The sequence below is a fragment of the Notolabrus celidotus genome, chromosome 22 (genome assembly GCF_009762535.1).
Source record: "Notolabrus celidotus isolate fNotCel1 chromosome 22, fNotCel1.pri, whole genome shotgun sequence".
Taxonomy (NCBI): Eukaryota; Metazoa; Chordata; class Actinopteri; order Labriformes; family Labridae; genus Notolabrus; species Notolabrus celidotus.
This window is the reverse complement of record NC_048293.1, coordinates 9,468,502-9,484,175: the sequence shown is the minus strand read 5'-3', so window position 1 is coordinate 9,484,175 and position 15,674 is coordinate 9,468,502. Positions and strand designations below refer to the sequence as shown.

Sequence of the window (15,674 nt, the reverse complement as noted above, 5' to 3'; positions counted from 1 at the left end):
AATTCTACAGGGAGGCTTTTATTTTTTCATTGTGTCACCGGAAGTAAATCAAAAGTCTGAGTTCATCTCCCGCTCTCAGCTGTCATGTTACCATAGCAATGGACAGAAATGAATGGGAGACAATACTCACCTGTTTTCAGGTAAGTACATCGTGAAATTATCACAATTCGAGTGGCAATGTATTTTCTATCTGTACGGTTTTATCCCGTCAATTGTGTTGTTGTTTCTCGGGCGGTTTTGCTACGTTTGCTAACTCTTGAAGACGGCTGCTAACTACTCAGGATCTTATTTACAGTCTATGGTCGGCAGAGCCGTTGTGTCGTGACTAAATTACATTTTTTACGCCACCTGAGAAACATTGTCGTTACTACAGTTACTATGACATTCCTTTATTTGTTAGGCATGTGCACGTGGGTATATGGTGAGACGTGAAGTTCGTCGTTCCCGTGAAGACTTTGAAGACATCGTGAAAGAGATTGAAGGAGATTTGACACATTTAGAATGGAGGGAGACGTGGATTATCCCCACGCCCCACTTCACAGACACCGTAAGTAACTGCTACTATTATAAAAGTTTGATTATCAGTATCTCTGTTCTGTCCTCATGTTTTTCCTCCTTGCATTATCAGGACGGTCCGATCACACAACCTGCATGCAGGCCTCCAAAACCAGGATTTAATACCCGTGCTCATCCACTATCATCATCATCAACATCACCTGAGGAGGAAGCTCATCAGGATCTGTTTGAAAATACAGAAGCTGAGAGAGATGAATCACAAGCCAAAGGACAGCGCTCTACTAAGAAGGACTGTTTCCTCGGTAGCAGTATTAGAGAGGAGGGGCAGAGACAGACAACAGAGGGGGGTAAAGATGGAGGAGTGATGGAGAGCACAGGAGATTCAACTCCTGTATGGAGCAGTGTAGAGCTGGGCATGAACTGTGGTGACTCATGCAGAGGTGAGGACTGTACAAATACTATTTTTAAGAGCTCAAGGAGTAACCTTCAAATTGTTCATATTATAAGTTTTCATTTTCTATAATAACATATACATTCAAAAACTATATGATACCAAAAATCAGACAATCACATGTGCACAAAGCCCCCTGATGACATTTGCTTAAAAAAATATGCAAGGACACAAAATATTAATCCTGTGTCAATGTTTTTATTTGTTGTTGTTCTTGTTGTTTCAATGAAATGAGACCTGAGGGGCTTTATACCTATGAGTGGAGCTGGATACATGTTTCTGTATTTTTAAAATGACCAATAATTAATTCAAAATCAGTGCCAAATGAAAAATACAGGGAAACGAGCTATTCATTATTTGAATCCCTTTTAGTGTAATCACTGCTTTAAATGTAAAAAAAAAAAAAAGGTAATGCTTAAATATTTATGATAACAGCAATCTTTATTTATATAGCACTTTTCAAAACAGGGTTAAGAAGTGATTTACAAATAAAAAAGAAACTAAAAGACAATTAAAGAGAAATGTGAGGAAGACAATGACTAAAAGTTTAAGAGGGAAAAAATAATGATGATAAAAATGCAGGGAGATGACAGGAAAAATAAATTACAGAAAGGAAGATAAAAAGGTTAAGACTACAAAGAGATAAGACAATGTTGGAAGACTAAAAACAACAAAAGATAAAATAATAAAACAATTAAAAGATTGGAAATATAAAATATTTTAAGAAATGTTTAAAAAACACACAGGGGCGCTGGTGGCTTAGTGGTAAGCACCCCACATACAGAGGCTTTAGTCCTCGTCGCAGAGGTTGCCGGTTCAACTCCTGGATGTGACCATTTCCTGCATGTCTCCCCCCTCTCTCCATTCCCCACGTTCCCTGTCTCTCTTCAGCTGTCCTACCAATTAAAGGTTAAAAAAAAAAAAAGAATCAAAAAGAATAAAACACATCTCCTGTGAAAGCACATCTATAAAAATGGGTTTTTAAAAGAGATTTAAAAGATGATAAGGAAGTGGCCAATCTGATCACCTCGGGGAGGTTGTTCCAGAGGGTCAGGGCTCTGACAGAAACGCCAGGTCTCTTTTGGTCCTCAGCCTCGACCGTGGGACACCGAGGACCTCAGGGTGTGACTGTGCACGTATGGGGAGAGGAGATCAGAAATGGATTGGGGTGCAAGTCCAGAGCGTGCTTAAAATGTCAACAGTAAAATCTTAAAATCAATTCCATGAAGGGCCAATGAAGGAAAGCTAAAACAGGAATGATGTGGTCTTATTTAGGAATTTGTAACTTTAATTTAAAAGAAACTGCAGTGGATTGACCTCATCACTAGATTTATTTAAAATGTAAAACATTTAATAAACTGTGAGTAAGCAGTCAAAATTGAAGAACTAACCTTACCTTTATTTTATTCAAACATTTGGTGGTTTTCACTTCTCGGGGATCAAGGAATAATAGTTTACACTCATACACATATTTGACTTAATAAATGTGTCTCTTGTTCCAAAAAGACATCATCACTAATTTTGAATATGTCATCCCTACTTCAGGTACCCAGCAGTACCTCTCTGTGCAGGAGGTGCCCCGTACCCCCGAGGCCCTGAGTCTCCATAGAAACACCCTGACCATGGAGCTGCTGTGGCTGCAACAAGCCATTGACAGCAGGAAAAAGGTAATAGAAAGAAAGGGAGTGTTTCCCTACATTTAATCAGTGGTAGCAGTCTCCTGCTGGAAGACTAGGTTTATTTATTAACCGTAAAAAAGACAGTAGAAGAAGAAGCAATATAGCTGGAATGAAAATACCCGTACTAGAATGTGTATATTTGTGGCAACGTAGCTTCCCACTAAGTGGAATCAACAAGTTAAGGTAGGTTTATTTATAAAGCACATTTCTGCAGGGCAACTCAAAGTGCTTCACAGAAGACATTAAAGGATAATTACAAAGGTCAGAAAAAAACGCCTTGTAAGAAATTATTTAAAAAGTGATTAAAAGAAGACTTTTAAAATCAAAGAAAAAATAAAACAGCAAGAACAGAAAGTTAAAACATCCTTAGATTTTTTTAAATATAAGCCTAAAAGCTACAGTGCAATATTGTATGAGAAAATTACATATTCAAATAGTTTAAAATAATTTAATAAAGGCAGTTGTAAACAGGTGAGTCGTCGCCCTTAATTTAAAACAACGAGTTTCAGCAGACCTGATATTTTTTTATGGGATTTTTTTTTATATGTGGAGCATAAAAATTGAGACGGACTCCAGAACTGGTTAAAGAGTTTTTTAAAATTTGTAGTTTGAGTCTACAGTATGGATGCTGTCTCCATGATTCAGCCTGTCTTTCCTACAGTATAACCCGAGTAGTAAGTGCATAAATCTGTAGTGTTGTTTCCCAGCACGTCCGACTGCCCCACACATTAGACTCAGGCTGTGTACCAACAGAAACACCCTAACTTTATTTCGAACAAAATGAATGTCCTCGTGAATCCTGCAGCACTGCTTCTCAGAAGTACCCTGCCGCTCCAGAGGGTGTAAAGGTGCCAACCAGTAAAGTTATGTGCTTGAAGAACCCTTGATGTAAACCTCAAGTGAACTGGGATAAAGTGGGATTTACTTTCGCACTGTCACTGTACATTTTTCTTTCTTTGCAACACTTGTGAGTTTCACCGGTACTTCAGTCACACAATCATTTATATTAAAGGTATAACTTGCCTGAAATCAAACATTTAATGATTGATCCTCTCTTGTTTTTACCTCTTCTCTGAAGTACTTGTCACTGAAGAACAGGCTGAGCATATCGTGACAGCAGAAGTAATCTGAACTGACGGCTCGAGCTCACTCAAGTGTCATCTGTCTTTCTGTGTTGTTGTTTTCAACATATACAAGCAAAGAAATTCCATTCAGAGACAATTATCATGTGTTTGATGAAACCTGTACGATGAATAAATGTTATTTTTTCTAAAAAGTCTCCCTTCTACTTTCGTTGTTGTCCTTATTGAGTTAATTGTGATACATCGAGGCTGTATCTGTTGTTTGGGTGGAAGACCTATTCAGGGAGATTCAGGGGAGGGTGCTTGGCTCTATCAAGTTTGGGTTGTGCCTTCAGAAACTCAAATATCAGTTCTGTGTCACAGCATATGAGCTCTAACTCCTCAGATGAGAAATTCAACCTTCAAATATTCACATAATCTTCTGTATTTAAATGCACCAGTGGGAAGATGCGTTCAAGGGCTAAGTCTTTGCGACAGGTAAAATGTCATAAAATGGGCAGTGTTGGTATTGGTACACATTTTTGTTTTGTAACATAATAAGAATGTTGTAATTTACTCTTCTTTTTTTTTCTCTGGAATATACAGACAATTGGAGTTATCTTATTGATTCATCTTACAACAGCGACTCACCCATTCTCCTCTCCTCTGTCCGTCTCTTTTGTTGTGGTTGCTGCCAATGGTTTGGCCCACAAAGCCAGTCATTGCTGTCACGCTGCCATAGCAACCAGGAAATACTCACCACCGTCAGTGGAGTGGAGTGTCTCTGCGTGTGTATGTGTGTTTGAGGGTGATAGAGAGAGAGCAGAACGTGCTGAGTGGGAGTCCAGACAGACCACAACAACAGAAGGAGTCATTTTCACCTACACATTTTTCTTCACTTGGTCTTCCAGCAGACTTGTGAGTGTTTATCAGTGTGTGTGTGTGTGTGTTTGTGTGTATGTGCGCACGTGTGTGTGTGTGTATCAAAGATCATGTAAGTTGTGTGAAGTGTGACCCAGATAATGTGTTGTGTGAATGAAGATTGTCAGATCTTGAATTGGAGGGTCAGAGAGAGTTTGGTTTTGGTTTTGTGTGAATTTTAGAACATTTAACAGCTTTTGAAAATGTGTGTGTGTGTGTGTGTGTTTGTGTGTGTGGACTCAGTAACAGCTGGCTCAGACATGGCTGCCAGCACAGTAGCTACAATCGTCCTGCCTCCGGTGAAGAGTGTGGTGGTGTACAGGAACGGAGACCCCTTCTATAATGGGCGCAGGTTTGTGGTGAACCAACGACAGGTGGCCACTATGGAGGCCTTTCTGAACGAAGTGACCCAGAGCATCGGTGCCCCGCTTGCCATCAGGACTCTGTACACCCCCAGACAGGGTCACAGGGTCACTGACCTGCAGGACCTGCAGACTGGAGCCCAATATGTTGCTGCTGGTTTCGAGAGATTCAAGAAACTGGAGTGAGTACAAAACCCATTTACATTGGAGATCATTAGAAGTACAGTTCCTCTAATCCTTAACTTTTTCAAAATAAATGTGTCTAATTTCATGTTTAGTTACCTCAACACAGGAGTGAAAAAGCAGTCTGGGCCTCGTGAAGATATCCAGGTAGGCTTTTATTTTGTAAAGTCGACATTTTGCTTTTTAGACTAACAGCAGAGTCCATCATTCATTAATCCCAGTGAAACTAAGAGGAATGCAACACCATGCAAGCTGCATAAGTAGATCCATCTTAACCCAATCCAAGTCAAATATGAGAATGACTTACTATTACAGAGAAAAGCCTATTGTCTGATCTTATAGTGACATGTTGTATTATTATCATTACTTTAATCAGTTGCACTTTGTGAGTGTGCCCATAAAGTCTACTTTTGGGCTTACTACCCTGTTAATGTCACTGGCTGTAACATTAAGTACCAGAAATGACAGGCTAATAACTGTGTTGTCCAGATTTAGTATTCAAAGCTGGATTAAGTCAAGAGGGTCCCTCAGTTTCTCACTGAGGATATTGTGCAGATGGATCTGAAGATGTTTCTATTTGAGCGTTGCCTTTGCATTAAAAAGAAGGCAAGACATGGTGATGGCTAAAGCTCTCCCCACCTTCACACATTATTAATTTCAAAGTAAAGTGCTCACACACATACACACAGACACACACGCAGAGCCACTCATGCTGACAAGTGCTCACTTTGTATTCTGGCCGGCTGGCAGGAAACAACCGTTTGGTCTTTCAGACGCAGAGTGTGCTCTTTAGTCCGAAACCTTCAGTGTCAGCTCTCTGAAAAACGTAAAACAGGAGAGTAATTGTATGTGCCTTGGGTGTCTGCCATTTGGAAAGTGTAGTCTTTGGTTTTTAAGTCTTACATGCCTGTGTTGTGGTTGCTGTGGAGCAACGCAGGAAGTGTGCCCGTATGTGCCTCTGTTTGATCCTGGTGTTAAAACAAAAGGTCCTGCTACCACGCCGTGTTATTAGGGCTTTGTGTGCATGTCTGGGCAGGCATACTCAACCCCAAGAGACCACTGTAAATACAATCAGCATCCACACTTCACTGCAAAGTAAAACAATAAGGTTGATTTTCAATGTCTGTTTATATATTTGATCTTCTTTATTAGAAGTAGGCACTGATATTGGCCCCAGATTTTTTTTTATATGAGGCGTCATGGGTGACAGCTTTGAGATCAGGCATGGTGTGTGTGAATGTGCCACCGGAGAAGTCTTTGAGTGACGTCAGTTTCCATGGCTGTGGCACTTGAGCTGACATGAACAGAATAGTTAATCAGTAATTACTTATTGGACATAAGTGATTTTGCAGTGATTGACATGCAATGTTCTATATGTGTAGGACATGGATGACGTCAGTCTGAGGAGGGAGTTGTCCATGTTGCTGCGAAAATTACATTTTACAGAGCTATTCTTGTGTTTCTGAATGTTTCTACAGGGCAAAAATATACAGAGGCCAAATGTCTCAGCCAAATGGAGGAAGTTCATACCTGTGCCTTGCATCTTACAGTAAGTTGGGCATACTCCTTAACATGACTGTACCATGTCTATACATTTATTGAAAAAAGGCACATCACTATGATGTCCATTAGGTTGTGATGGCATCTGAATTTAAAAAAACAGTAACATCAAATTTATACAGTCTAAGTTTAAACAAAAGGTTATCTTTCAACTTATTCCAAAATGTTCTCAAAATTACAATTCTCCCTTTGCATTCATTAGAGTTAGAATCAGACTTTTTACATTTTGTACAGACATTCATGGTTCCCAGAGGATACATGCTCCTATATCACCACTATAACCACCAGGTCCACTTTGTCTTTATCATAATCAAAAGGTATTCATAACAAACTTGATTAATTGGCAAAAGGAAAAGAATAATGCAAAGATTCATGGTTCCCAGAGGATGAACCATATTGGCTTTGGAGATCACCTTATTTTCCACTTTCCTTCTGTGCCACCATGAAGTTAAGATTTTTGGTGTTTAAATCAGACTGCTGAAGATACATGCTCCTATATCACCACTATAACCACCAGGTCCACTTCAAATTTGTCTTAAATTATAATCAATATGTATTCATAAAAAAACTTGATCTATTGGCAAATGAATAAAAATAATACAAAGAGTCTTGGCTCCCAGATGATGAACCTTATTGGCTTTGGAGATCACCTTATTCCTTTGGGGGCCACTATAAAGTTAACGTTTATGGTTTTGAATGAAATGTCTGGACTGCTATTGCTTGGATTCCCATAAACATTTTGTACACATTCATACTACCACAGGGGGAATGTTAATACTTTTTGTTGAGTCCTGAATTTTAATGTTGCACCACAACCCCAGTCAAGAAGCTTTTTTGTTTTGCATCACCTCAATCTATATTGTAAGATCACACTTGCAAAAACAATGGCATTCCCATCAGTCTCAGCAGTCCTCTACAGTGTTTATTAGCACATGTTAGCATTCAACAGGTTAAAATTAGATGGGTTAGCATGCAACTCAAAGTCTCACAGCCTCAAAGAGCCAGGCAGGTAGATTTTTCCTGGGGCAGGTATAACAGTTTTTGATCTATGTCTCTTATATCAGATCCAGTGTACTTGTAGACTGGGGCAACATTTACACTGACTATTGACTGTTTCAATGTAAGTCAGGTGTGAAAAAACTTTAACCTTCACTTTCTGATCAGTGTTTTCCGTAATGGAGATCTCCTGTGTCCACCCTTCCGATTCATCATTCCTCGGAATATGCGTCAGGATTTGGAGCAGATCCTGAGTCTGATCACAGAGAAGGTCAGCTTACGAACCGGAGCTGTACGCAGGTCAGTGACACAGCCACATACACATACACTATGAGGAATACAAACAGAGAGAGAGAAACCCTGTAAATACCCCTTTTTTTTTACCCCTCTGCTCTGTCAGGTTGTGCACTCTTGAAGGACTGACTGTGGCCTCAGCTGTAGAGCTGGAGACTGGCCACTGCTATGTTGCCGTGGGAACTGAAAGGTTCAAGAAACTTCCACATGTGGAGCTGTTGGTTTCAAAAGCTACAGAGAGGTATTGTATTACAAGGTCCTCCTTTGTGAGTGGGAGTAAAGATTTGTACTTTTGCACAGTTGTGGTGTGTGCTCTGCTCTTAGATTAAAAAAAAGGAAATTAATTAATTAAATAAGGTAATATCAGAAAACAGAAAAGTACACAATTTAATCCTTAATTTTCTGCACATTACTGTGTTTTTTTATTTGTAGATATTACCCAGGAAAAAGAAGGCTGTTAAGGAGAAATGAGGTACTCTTAATCTTTTACATTATATAATAAATACTTATAATTGATGTTAATTCTATAGTTTATTTGAACTATATGAAAAGTTTTATTGAATGATACAATTTAATGTGTCATGTTGTATCATATTGCACTGTATCCCGTTGAATCATGTTGTATCATTTGCATCGTATCATCTTGCATTGTATCGTATACAACAATGACGTCTAGTGTCATCCTATGTACTGTATCATCATGTATCCCATCATATCACATCATTTCATAATGTGCTCATTTTGTATCCTATTTTATCGTATCATACTGTATCATACCGTATTTGATCGTCCCATATCGCATGATACTGTACCATACTGTATCATACCCTACCGTATTTGATCATATCTTATCGTATCGAAAGTTATTTGATCAAATCCTATTGTATGGTACCCAATTTGATCGTATTATATCATATCATATTGTACGGTACCGTAATTGATCATATCGTATTGTTTTGTATCATATTGGATCCTATCATATTGAATGGTATGGTATGGTATTGTATTATATTGTATCATAATGTACTAATCTTATTTTATAGTTTCATACTGTATCACATCATACCATGATGTATGGCGCTATATCGTATCGTATCGCATCGTATCGCATCGTATCGTATCGCATCGTATCGTATCGCATCGTATCGCATCGTATCGTATCGTATCGCATCGCATCGTATCGTATTGTTCCATTTTGCATCGTATCATATCGTATGATACATGTGCCTCTTTGTCATTTGTTTGTGCCTCATAGAACAGGAAAGCAGGAAGCGGTCCAGAAGACCAGTACTCAGACTCAGCTCTTCTTGACTCCCCTGAGGTGAAAAAACACAATCTTGTATTCACACCATAGGACCTAAATCAGGACTGTTAATTTGTTTAGTTTACGTCCTAACACATTCAATACACCAGTGAGAAAATGTCTGCAGATGGGACTCTTTTGTCAATATGTATTAAACCATACATAAGATCCTATTTGCTCACCTATATTCCATGAATTTCAGTCAGATGGTCGGAGGGTGAAGTCGACTGGAGATGAAGCAGCAGCTCCAGCCGGCACACAGCAGCAGAGGAGCAGGAGAGAGGCAGCAGATGAGATGTCTGATTTCTTTGCCAGGCCTGTGAAGATCCGCCATAATATAGGACCGCCAAGACCACCACCCAGCAATGGATCTGGTCAGTATCCCATGTTTTCATCTGATCACAATTATTCTTGTGTTAATCATTAAAACAAAGCAGCTTTTTGATTTGATGTTATTACAGTTCGGCCCAGTTTGTACAAAAGAGCAGCAAGGAAGAAAAGAGAGGAGGTGCGAGGGGCAGAGGAGGTGCATGACGATGAGAACACAGCAATAGAGCTTCCTGTTGACCAGGTAAGTGCTACTGAAATGCTAGGGTGGTAACGGAATTGCATGAAAATACATGTTCACAGCAAAGATAACAGCCTCTAATGTTTTCTTCTTTTTTTTTTTGAAGAGAGTTGCAGAAATAGTGGAGGATGAGGAGTTTAATGACCAAGAAGATCCATTGCAAAACATAACGCAGGTAGGCGCCAAGTATTGTCTTTCATGTGCCAGATGAATAAGTATTTCTTTCAACACACGTCATATTCTGTATTTGCACAACTTAAGAAAGTACCTCTTTTGTTTTTCCAAGAGACACACACAAATCACAAAAAGTGAGCAGAACAATGAGGGTGAACACAAGCATAATGGAAAGCAGGTACAGTATATCCGAGTGGGTGGTTACATTTACATAATCACAATACACTTGTCCTCATACAAAGGTCCAGTTTTCTGTTTCTATATACGAGGGCTTAGAGTGTGATATTTTTGTTCTGCAAAAGGCGCTGTCATCTGAGCACGATGGTGTGAAAAAGGCAGAAAATTCCACCAGGACTGAGGAGTCTGCTGCGGAAATACTGGTACAGTACACACACCTACACACACTGCAGCCTACCCAGTGCTTAAAGCAACCTGAAAAAGCTTACATTCAGCAGTACCTAACAAAAAAGCAAGTCAGAAATCAATACTTTTTGTCTTCAAAGGAACCTGAGCTGAGGCAGATTTCTTCACACCCGAGGCCTTCATCGTCTACCTCTCAGGGAAACATCAGGGAAGAAAAGGCAGGCTTCTACATATCATATCCTTAAATAGTGCATGAATGTTATTCTTAGTATCACAATATCCAGTCCCATTTTGCTTTCTTTTACACAGTTTTAATTGCTTTCTCTAACAGGAGAGTCCAAAGGATGACCCATCAGTTACTGCGTAACAGAACCATCATGAGGAGGACTGGTGAGCACAAAAGATTCACAGAGGAGGAAGAAACCAGAAGATTACCATGATACTTCTGTGCTGATCCATGTGGTGAAATGAATGTTTATTAATATTGGTCATACTTTAACTGTGGTGATTGAGCCAAGAGCATCAGAAGAATGTATGTTGTTGTCTTTTTTGGACAATGTTAGGGGTCAAAAAATTGAACAAAATATCAATGAACACTGCAGGAAATAGACTTTTTTGTTATAAATCCAGTCTGTTTAACAGGGATAATTCTGAAACTAATATTATGCAGATCCATGTATACTGTAAAATATGTACATAAGGAACTGTATATTTTTGGGATGTTTGACGCCAAATGTAGTTTGGTTTACAGAAATCAAAACTTAGATTAGGATGGAAGGATTTTTATTTTGCCAACAAGCAACAAAAAACTCTGTACAGAATTTTTGAGTGGTAATAAAAATATATTACTATGTACATCTGATATTTCTAAATTCTGTACAATCTGTTTAGACATGTTTATAGAGCGCACCACAGGTTTGAGTCATTTTCACCCTTCTTAAAAAAAGAAACAGCGGAAAATAACATAATGTGTACTTAAGTAATACATCATGTATACAAGGCAGCAGGGAAGAAGAGGAAGAGACAGAAAACAACTTAATGTTCAAATTAAACAGTAATGTGTCCCCTCCTGTGTCCCACTCTTCCCCAAACACAACAAAAGAGCAGTTAAACCAAAGGGGTCACATCTAATTGTCCCTTTCTTCAAACAGTGTGTTTGTGGTCACTATAGCGTTAATGCAGATTCCAGTCAAACGTTGTGCCAACAAAGTGTTTAAAAGTAAAAGTTAACAACCAGCGACTTCTATTCATGCACCATAAATCTTGTCTGGCCTTGAGGTGAACCCTGCATGAACCCACTTTTCCTTCTTCAACAAGCTGAAAGAGATTCTGGACGAGTCTTTCCGAGCTCAGACTGAGTTCATTTAGGCACAGTTCTCCCACCAGAACCATAGCTCCAAGGAGTCGCTGTCTGAATCTTAAGTGCACTCTCTAGTCCTGTGCCAGCTCTGCTTTGACGTCCATTCCTCCCCTGCTTGGGAATCACTTTAAATAACTGGAGAGTGTTGCTTTAATCCTGGTCTCTGTTAGCTTGCAGCCTGGGTTGTATTCATCTTGCCAGTGTCATGAATGGAGCTTATAACACACAGAGTGATGCCAGCCATGGTGAGGAACATTCCCGCAACAGCCTCTGCAGAGAATGAGATGAGTGAGGGAGGATAGGAAAGATAAAATAAAAGCATGTTGTACAAGACAGACCACAACCAGTAAAGTGATTTTTTACAAGGAGAGGAAAAATACAGGAGGTGGTGTACTGCTTAGTGATATCTTGGCATGTCAGCAAAGTAAAGATTAAATATATCTTGCTTATTACGTTGCTGAATGTCTCATCATATTCCAGTAGCCTATTGTTTGATCATAAAACTTGTACCATCAGCATCCTAAATATATTCTGTTGGGTACTGCATGCTATGAGCTGCCCTGGAACTGAAAACAGAGCTGGTGTAAGAGCGAATGAGTCACTTACGTTTGCCTCCAAACTCTTCTCCCAGTAACTTGCCAGTGAGCAGAGTGCAGAGGAAGGTTAGCGAGTTAGCCATAGGAACAGCAAGGGACAACTCTGGATAAAAGACCATGAGAAAATAGAGAGTCAAATTAATCAAGAGTGAGTTTCTGTGATTCCAACTCACTTCAATATGTGGGCTAAGTCTATGTTGACTGTCTGTGTTTGCAAAGATATTGTTCATTTAATTCAATACTTAACAGTTTAAAGCTATTCCATGTATTCAAAGCAAGAACTGGGTTTCCTATAGATACCATAACTTCCAAAAAGACCACCCTTTGGGATTTACTAGGATTTTTGTCTATAACATGAACAAAGAAATTTGCTAGTATTGCCATTTTGATTGTTTTGTATCAACCAAATACAGTATAAATACCAGTATATTGTAAATATAAAGACTGCATATGTTCTCACATCTCTAAAATTTCATGATGGAGTCAGTTGAAAGCAGGAATCATACTTGGTAATTCAGTCACTAGAAACCTATGGCAACTTTTTCTAATAATGGCTCAATGATTCCAGTAAATATTGAAGCAAAAGTGCTGTGTACTTGGAATATTTGATTAGATTATAAAATAAAGTGTCAGATTTGCTTCTTAACCATGTTGGTAATTTAGTCTCTTTAGGTTTTATACTGATGGTTCAACTTTAAACCTTAAACTTGGGCTTTAGGGGACTGCTTTCGAAACTGCCTACTATACTAGTAGTAAGTACTGATTTGGCCAAAACTCATTATGTAGTAGGCAGTATGTGAACAAAAGCAAAATCTGCAGTATGCCAAAACTTCTACTAGTTTGTTCTGATTTCCGCATCTTCTTTTTTTCTATACACTCAGTTTTTTAGGTGCTGAGAAAATTATGAAATTCCATATAAACCACTTCTTAACTTTTCAAATCATAAGTGGATGCTAAAGAAGCAGTTTTGTTTGAAGGTTGGCTGTTGTTCAGTTCCACATTCCAAAGCGACGCCTGGCCCAGCATACTGCAGACCAGATCCAACAGAACAGTCATACTACATAGGCTAATACCTTCAAACGCAGTGTGTAGTATGAATGATCAAATGACTCAATTCATTCGTGCGAATTAAGCAAATTAATTCGAAACGTAAGACAAAGTAATCATTAGACGTATTACAAACACCTGGTTATAATCATATCTGCTGTGAAAGATACTTACTGCACCACTGAATACACGAGGAGCTCTCTGGGTGTTTTTAAAAGTAAACTTAACTTTTTCTTAATCTGGCTTTTAACTTGGAGTAATTTCCTTTTAGCCCTGAACTGCATTAATACTTGTGTTACTTTTATGACCATTGTTTAAGCATCATTATTTATTCATTTTATTTTTATTCTATCTTCTTATTTTTAATAATTTTATTATATTTTATTTTTCTGGTATTTATTTGATTGCATTTAATTGATTGATTTTATTTAGTTTTTATTTTTAAGTACTTCATATCACATTCCTCTATGTTTTAGTCTTGTGTCATTTTACCTATTTTGTTGTTTTCTGTCTCTGTTCTTTTGTGAAGCACTTTGGGCTGCATGCTTGAATGTATGAAAGGTGCTATAGAAATAAAAATGAGTTGAGTTGAGGAAGGTAACTTGCTTGTCTGGCTTTTTTTCAGTGATGAAAATGTTGATATATTGTAGAAAGCTAGTTGAATTCTCGAAATGCATTAACATGCCTTTAACTTAAGTAAGTCAAGTAAATGTGTGCCAGTTCTGATAACTTGGCATGTTAGTTTTATATAGCAGGAAAGTAATACATCATGTATACAAGGCAGCAGGAAAGAAGAGGAAGAGACAGAAAACAACTTAATGTTCAAATTAAACAGTAATGTGTCCCCTCCTGTGTCCCACTCTTCCCCAAACACAACATAAGAGCAGTTAAACCAAAGGGGTCACATCTAATTGTCCCTTTCTTCAAACAGTGTGTTTGTGGTCACTATAGCGTTAATGCAGATTCCAGTCAAACGTCGTGCTTGAATGTATGAAAGGTGCTATAGAAATAAAAATGAGTTGAGTTGAGGAAGGTAACTTGCTTGTCTGGCTTTTTTTTCATTGATGAAAATGTTGATATATTGTAGAAAGCTAGTTGAATTCTCGAAATGCATTAACATGCCTTTAACTTAAGTAAGTTAAGTAAATGTGTGCCAGTTCTGATAACTTGGCATGTTAGTTTTATATAGCAGGAAAGTAATACATCATGTACAGGAAAATCCCAGGTGTGGTTAATTAAATTAATGATGGTGGCATTACATTTGGGTCAGCCTCTTTGGAGCCTGTAGGATTATGCGTAGGCACTCTTAATAACGTAATTAGCCACACCTGTGCTGTTTATCCAAGGGCGGGTCCAATTATCAGCTTTGAAAAGGTATTCTGACTTGTGCGACAACCCAACTACCTCTCCCTTTAAGCGTGTCTTACCTGTAGTTGAGAGTGTGTAATAGTAGACCAAAGAGCCACTCTGGTTCAGAAGAAAGGGGACCAGGTACTGTTACACAAGGAAGAAGGGGGGCTTTCATCAGAAGTGTGTAAAAGTAGCAATAACAAACCGCCTCATACAGCAACAGAACTTACCCTGAGGTTTAGGAAAAGAAACTTGGCTTCAGCCAAAAGCTGTGCGACTCTGCTGGTCTTTGCCACATGTTCTATCCCCTCAGTGCCTCTCTTCAGGAGAGGGTTCGTGCAGCCCCACAGAGCTGATACCAGCAAGAGACTCCGCAGCTCCGCTGTAACACACCAACATCACAAACATCACAAACAACCATCCCGTCACTAAACATCCTTTACAAACATACAAGGACATTGTTTTAGGATTAATGTATACATCAATAACCAAGCAAACACCCGATGAAAACATTGTAACAATGTGAGGAACTCATTACAAATGCCGGGTGTCGTATTTTGCTAGCTTACTTCCGTAGCATTGGCATGAACATATGAGTAATGTTAGGATAAGTTCTGCGTCATTAATGCTTGGTACAAAAGAGACTCTTAGAGGGTTTGATCTGGCATCAAAATAAAAACACAGTATTTTAAACATTGGTAAATATCATGCTTTTAAGAGATGAATTAGCTGCTTACCTATGGTCACCATCGTGATGTACACTGTCAGTGTGGAGACGCATTCAAGACAGTTGTAATTCGTGAACCTTAATGAAAAGGCATATTAACAAACAATTTTGGAAGTATCTATTCAGTAGTCACCTCCAGACTGAAAATAAACTGATGTGAATT

The 15,674-nt window shown here is 38.7% G+C and overlaps 3 protein-coding genes and 1 long non-coding RNA gene across 5 annotated transcripts; 2 read left to right on the top strand and 2 right to left on the bottom strand.

Moving 5' to 3' along the window:
- The first annotated feature begins 6 nt into the window (after positions 1-6).
- iqcc (IQ motif containing C) lies at positions 7-3,925 on the top strand. 2 transcript variants are annotated; one of them, XM_034674494.1, is made up of 5 exons: positions 7-140; positions 401-547; positions 629-956; positions 2,513-2,634; positions 3,725-3,925. In XM_034674494.1, exons 1-5 carry the CDS (start codon positions 99-101, stop codon positions 3,758-3,760), a joined length of 675 nt encoding a protein of 224 aa, XP_034530385.1. In that variant the 5' UTR covers positions 7-98; the 3' UTR covers positions 3,761-3,925. The 2 variants fall into 2 exon arrangements, with proteins under 2 accessions (XP_034530385.1, XP_034530386.1); XM_034674495.1 differs by lacking the exon at positions 7-140 and adding an exon at positions 172-301.
- LOC117805894 lies at positions 1,819-4,435 on the bottom strand. The gene is made up of 3 exons (XR_004629554.1): positions 4,359-4,435; positions 1,995-2,095; positions 1,819-1,863 (listed from the first exon to the last, which is right to left on the bottom strand). It is a non-coding gene; the product is annotated as an uncharacterized LOC117805894 (long non-coding RNA).
- dcdc2b (doublecortin domain containing 2B) lies at positions 4,290-11,286 on the top strand. Its single transcript, XM_034674489.1, has 15 exons — positions 4,290-4,625; positions 4,872-5,172; positions 5,269-5,320; positions 6,652-6,722; positions 7,898-8,029; positions 8,130-8,264; positions 8,456-8,495; positions 9,279-9,344; positions 9,529-9,700; positions 9,788-9,897; positions 10,001-10,069; positions 10,181-10,246; positions 10,371-10,448; positions 10,572-10,649; positions 10,763-11,286. Exons 2-15 carry the CDS (start codon positions 4,889-4,891, stop codon positions 10,796-10,798), a joined length of 1,389 nt encoding a protein of 462 aa, XP_034530380.1. The 5' UTR covers positions 4,290-4,625; positions 4,872-4,888; the 3' UTR covers positions 10,799-11,286.
- On the bottom strand, positions 11,198-15,629 carry tmem234 (transmembrane protein 234). The gene is made up of 5 exons (XM_034674496.1): positions 15,522-15,629; positions 15,015-15,166; positions 14,862-14,928; positions 12,398-12,490; positions 11,198-12,061 (listed from the first exon to the last, which is right to left on the bottom strand). The coding sequence occupies exons 1-5, from the start codon at positions 15,532-15,534 to the stop codon at positions 11,958-11,960; spliced, it is 429 nt and encodes a 142-aa protein (XP_034530387.1). The 5' UTR covers positions 15,535-15,629; the 3' UTR covers positions 11,198-11,957.
- Between the last annotated feature and the right edge of the window lie 45 nt (positions 15,630-15,674).

Bases quoted from the DNA above. Each gene is read 5' to 3' on its own strand.
- iqcc (XM_034674494.1), top strand. From the start codon at position 99: ATGGACAGAAATGAATGGGAGACAATACTCACCTGTTTTCAG. The intron at 957-2,512 runs GTGAGGACTGTA...TCCCTACTTCAG, and splicing joins CTGTGGTGACTCATGCAGAG to GTACCCAGCAGTACCTCTCT. The intron at 2,635-3,724 runs GTAATAGAAAGA...TCTTCTCTGAAG, and splicing joins CCATTGACAGCAGGAAAAAG to TACTTGTCACTGAAGAACAG.
- dcdc2b (XM_034674489.1), top strand. From the start codon at position 4,889: ATGGCTGCCAGCACAGTAGCTACAATCGTCCTGCCTCCGGTGAAGAGT. The intron at 9,345-9,528 runs GTGAAAAAACAC...CATGAATTTCAG, and splicing joins CTCTTCTTGACTCCCCTGAG to TCAGATGGTCGGAGGGTGAA. The intron at 9,898-10,000 runs GTAAGTGCTACT...TTTTTTTTGAAG, and splicing joins TAGAGCTTCCTGTTGACCAG to AGAGTTGCAGAAATAGTGGA.
- tmem234 (XM_034674496.1), bottom strand. The intron at 14,929-15,014 runs GTAAGTTCTGTT...CTTGTGTAACAG, and splicing joins TTCTTTTCCTAAACCTCAGG to TACCTGGTCCCCTTTCTTCT. The intron at 12,491-14,861 runs GTAAGACACGCT...TCTTTTATCCAG, and splicing joins TTACACACTCTCAACTACAG to AGTTGTCCCTTGCTGTTCCT.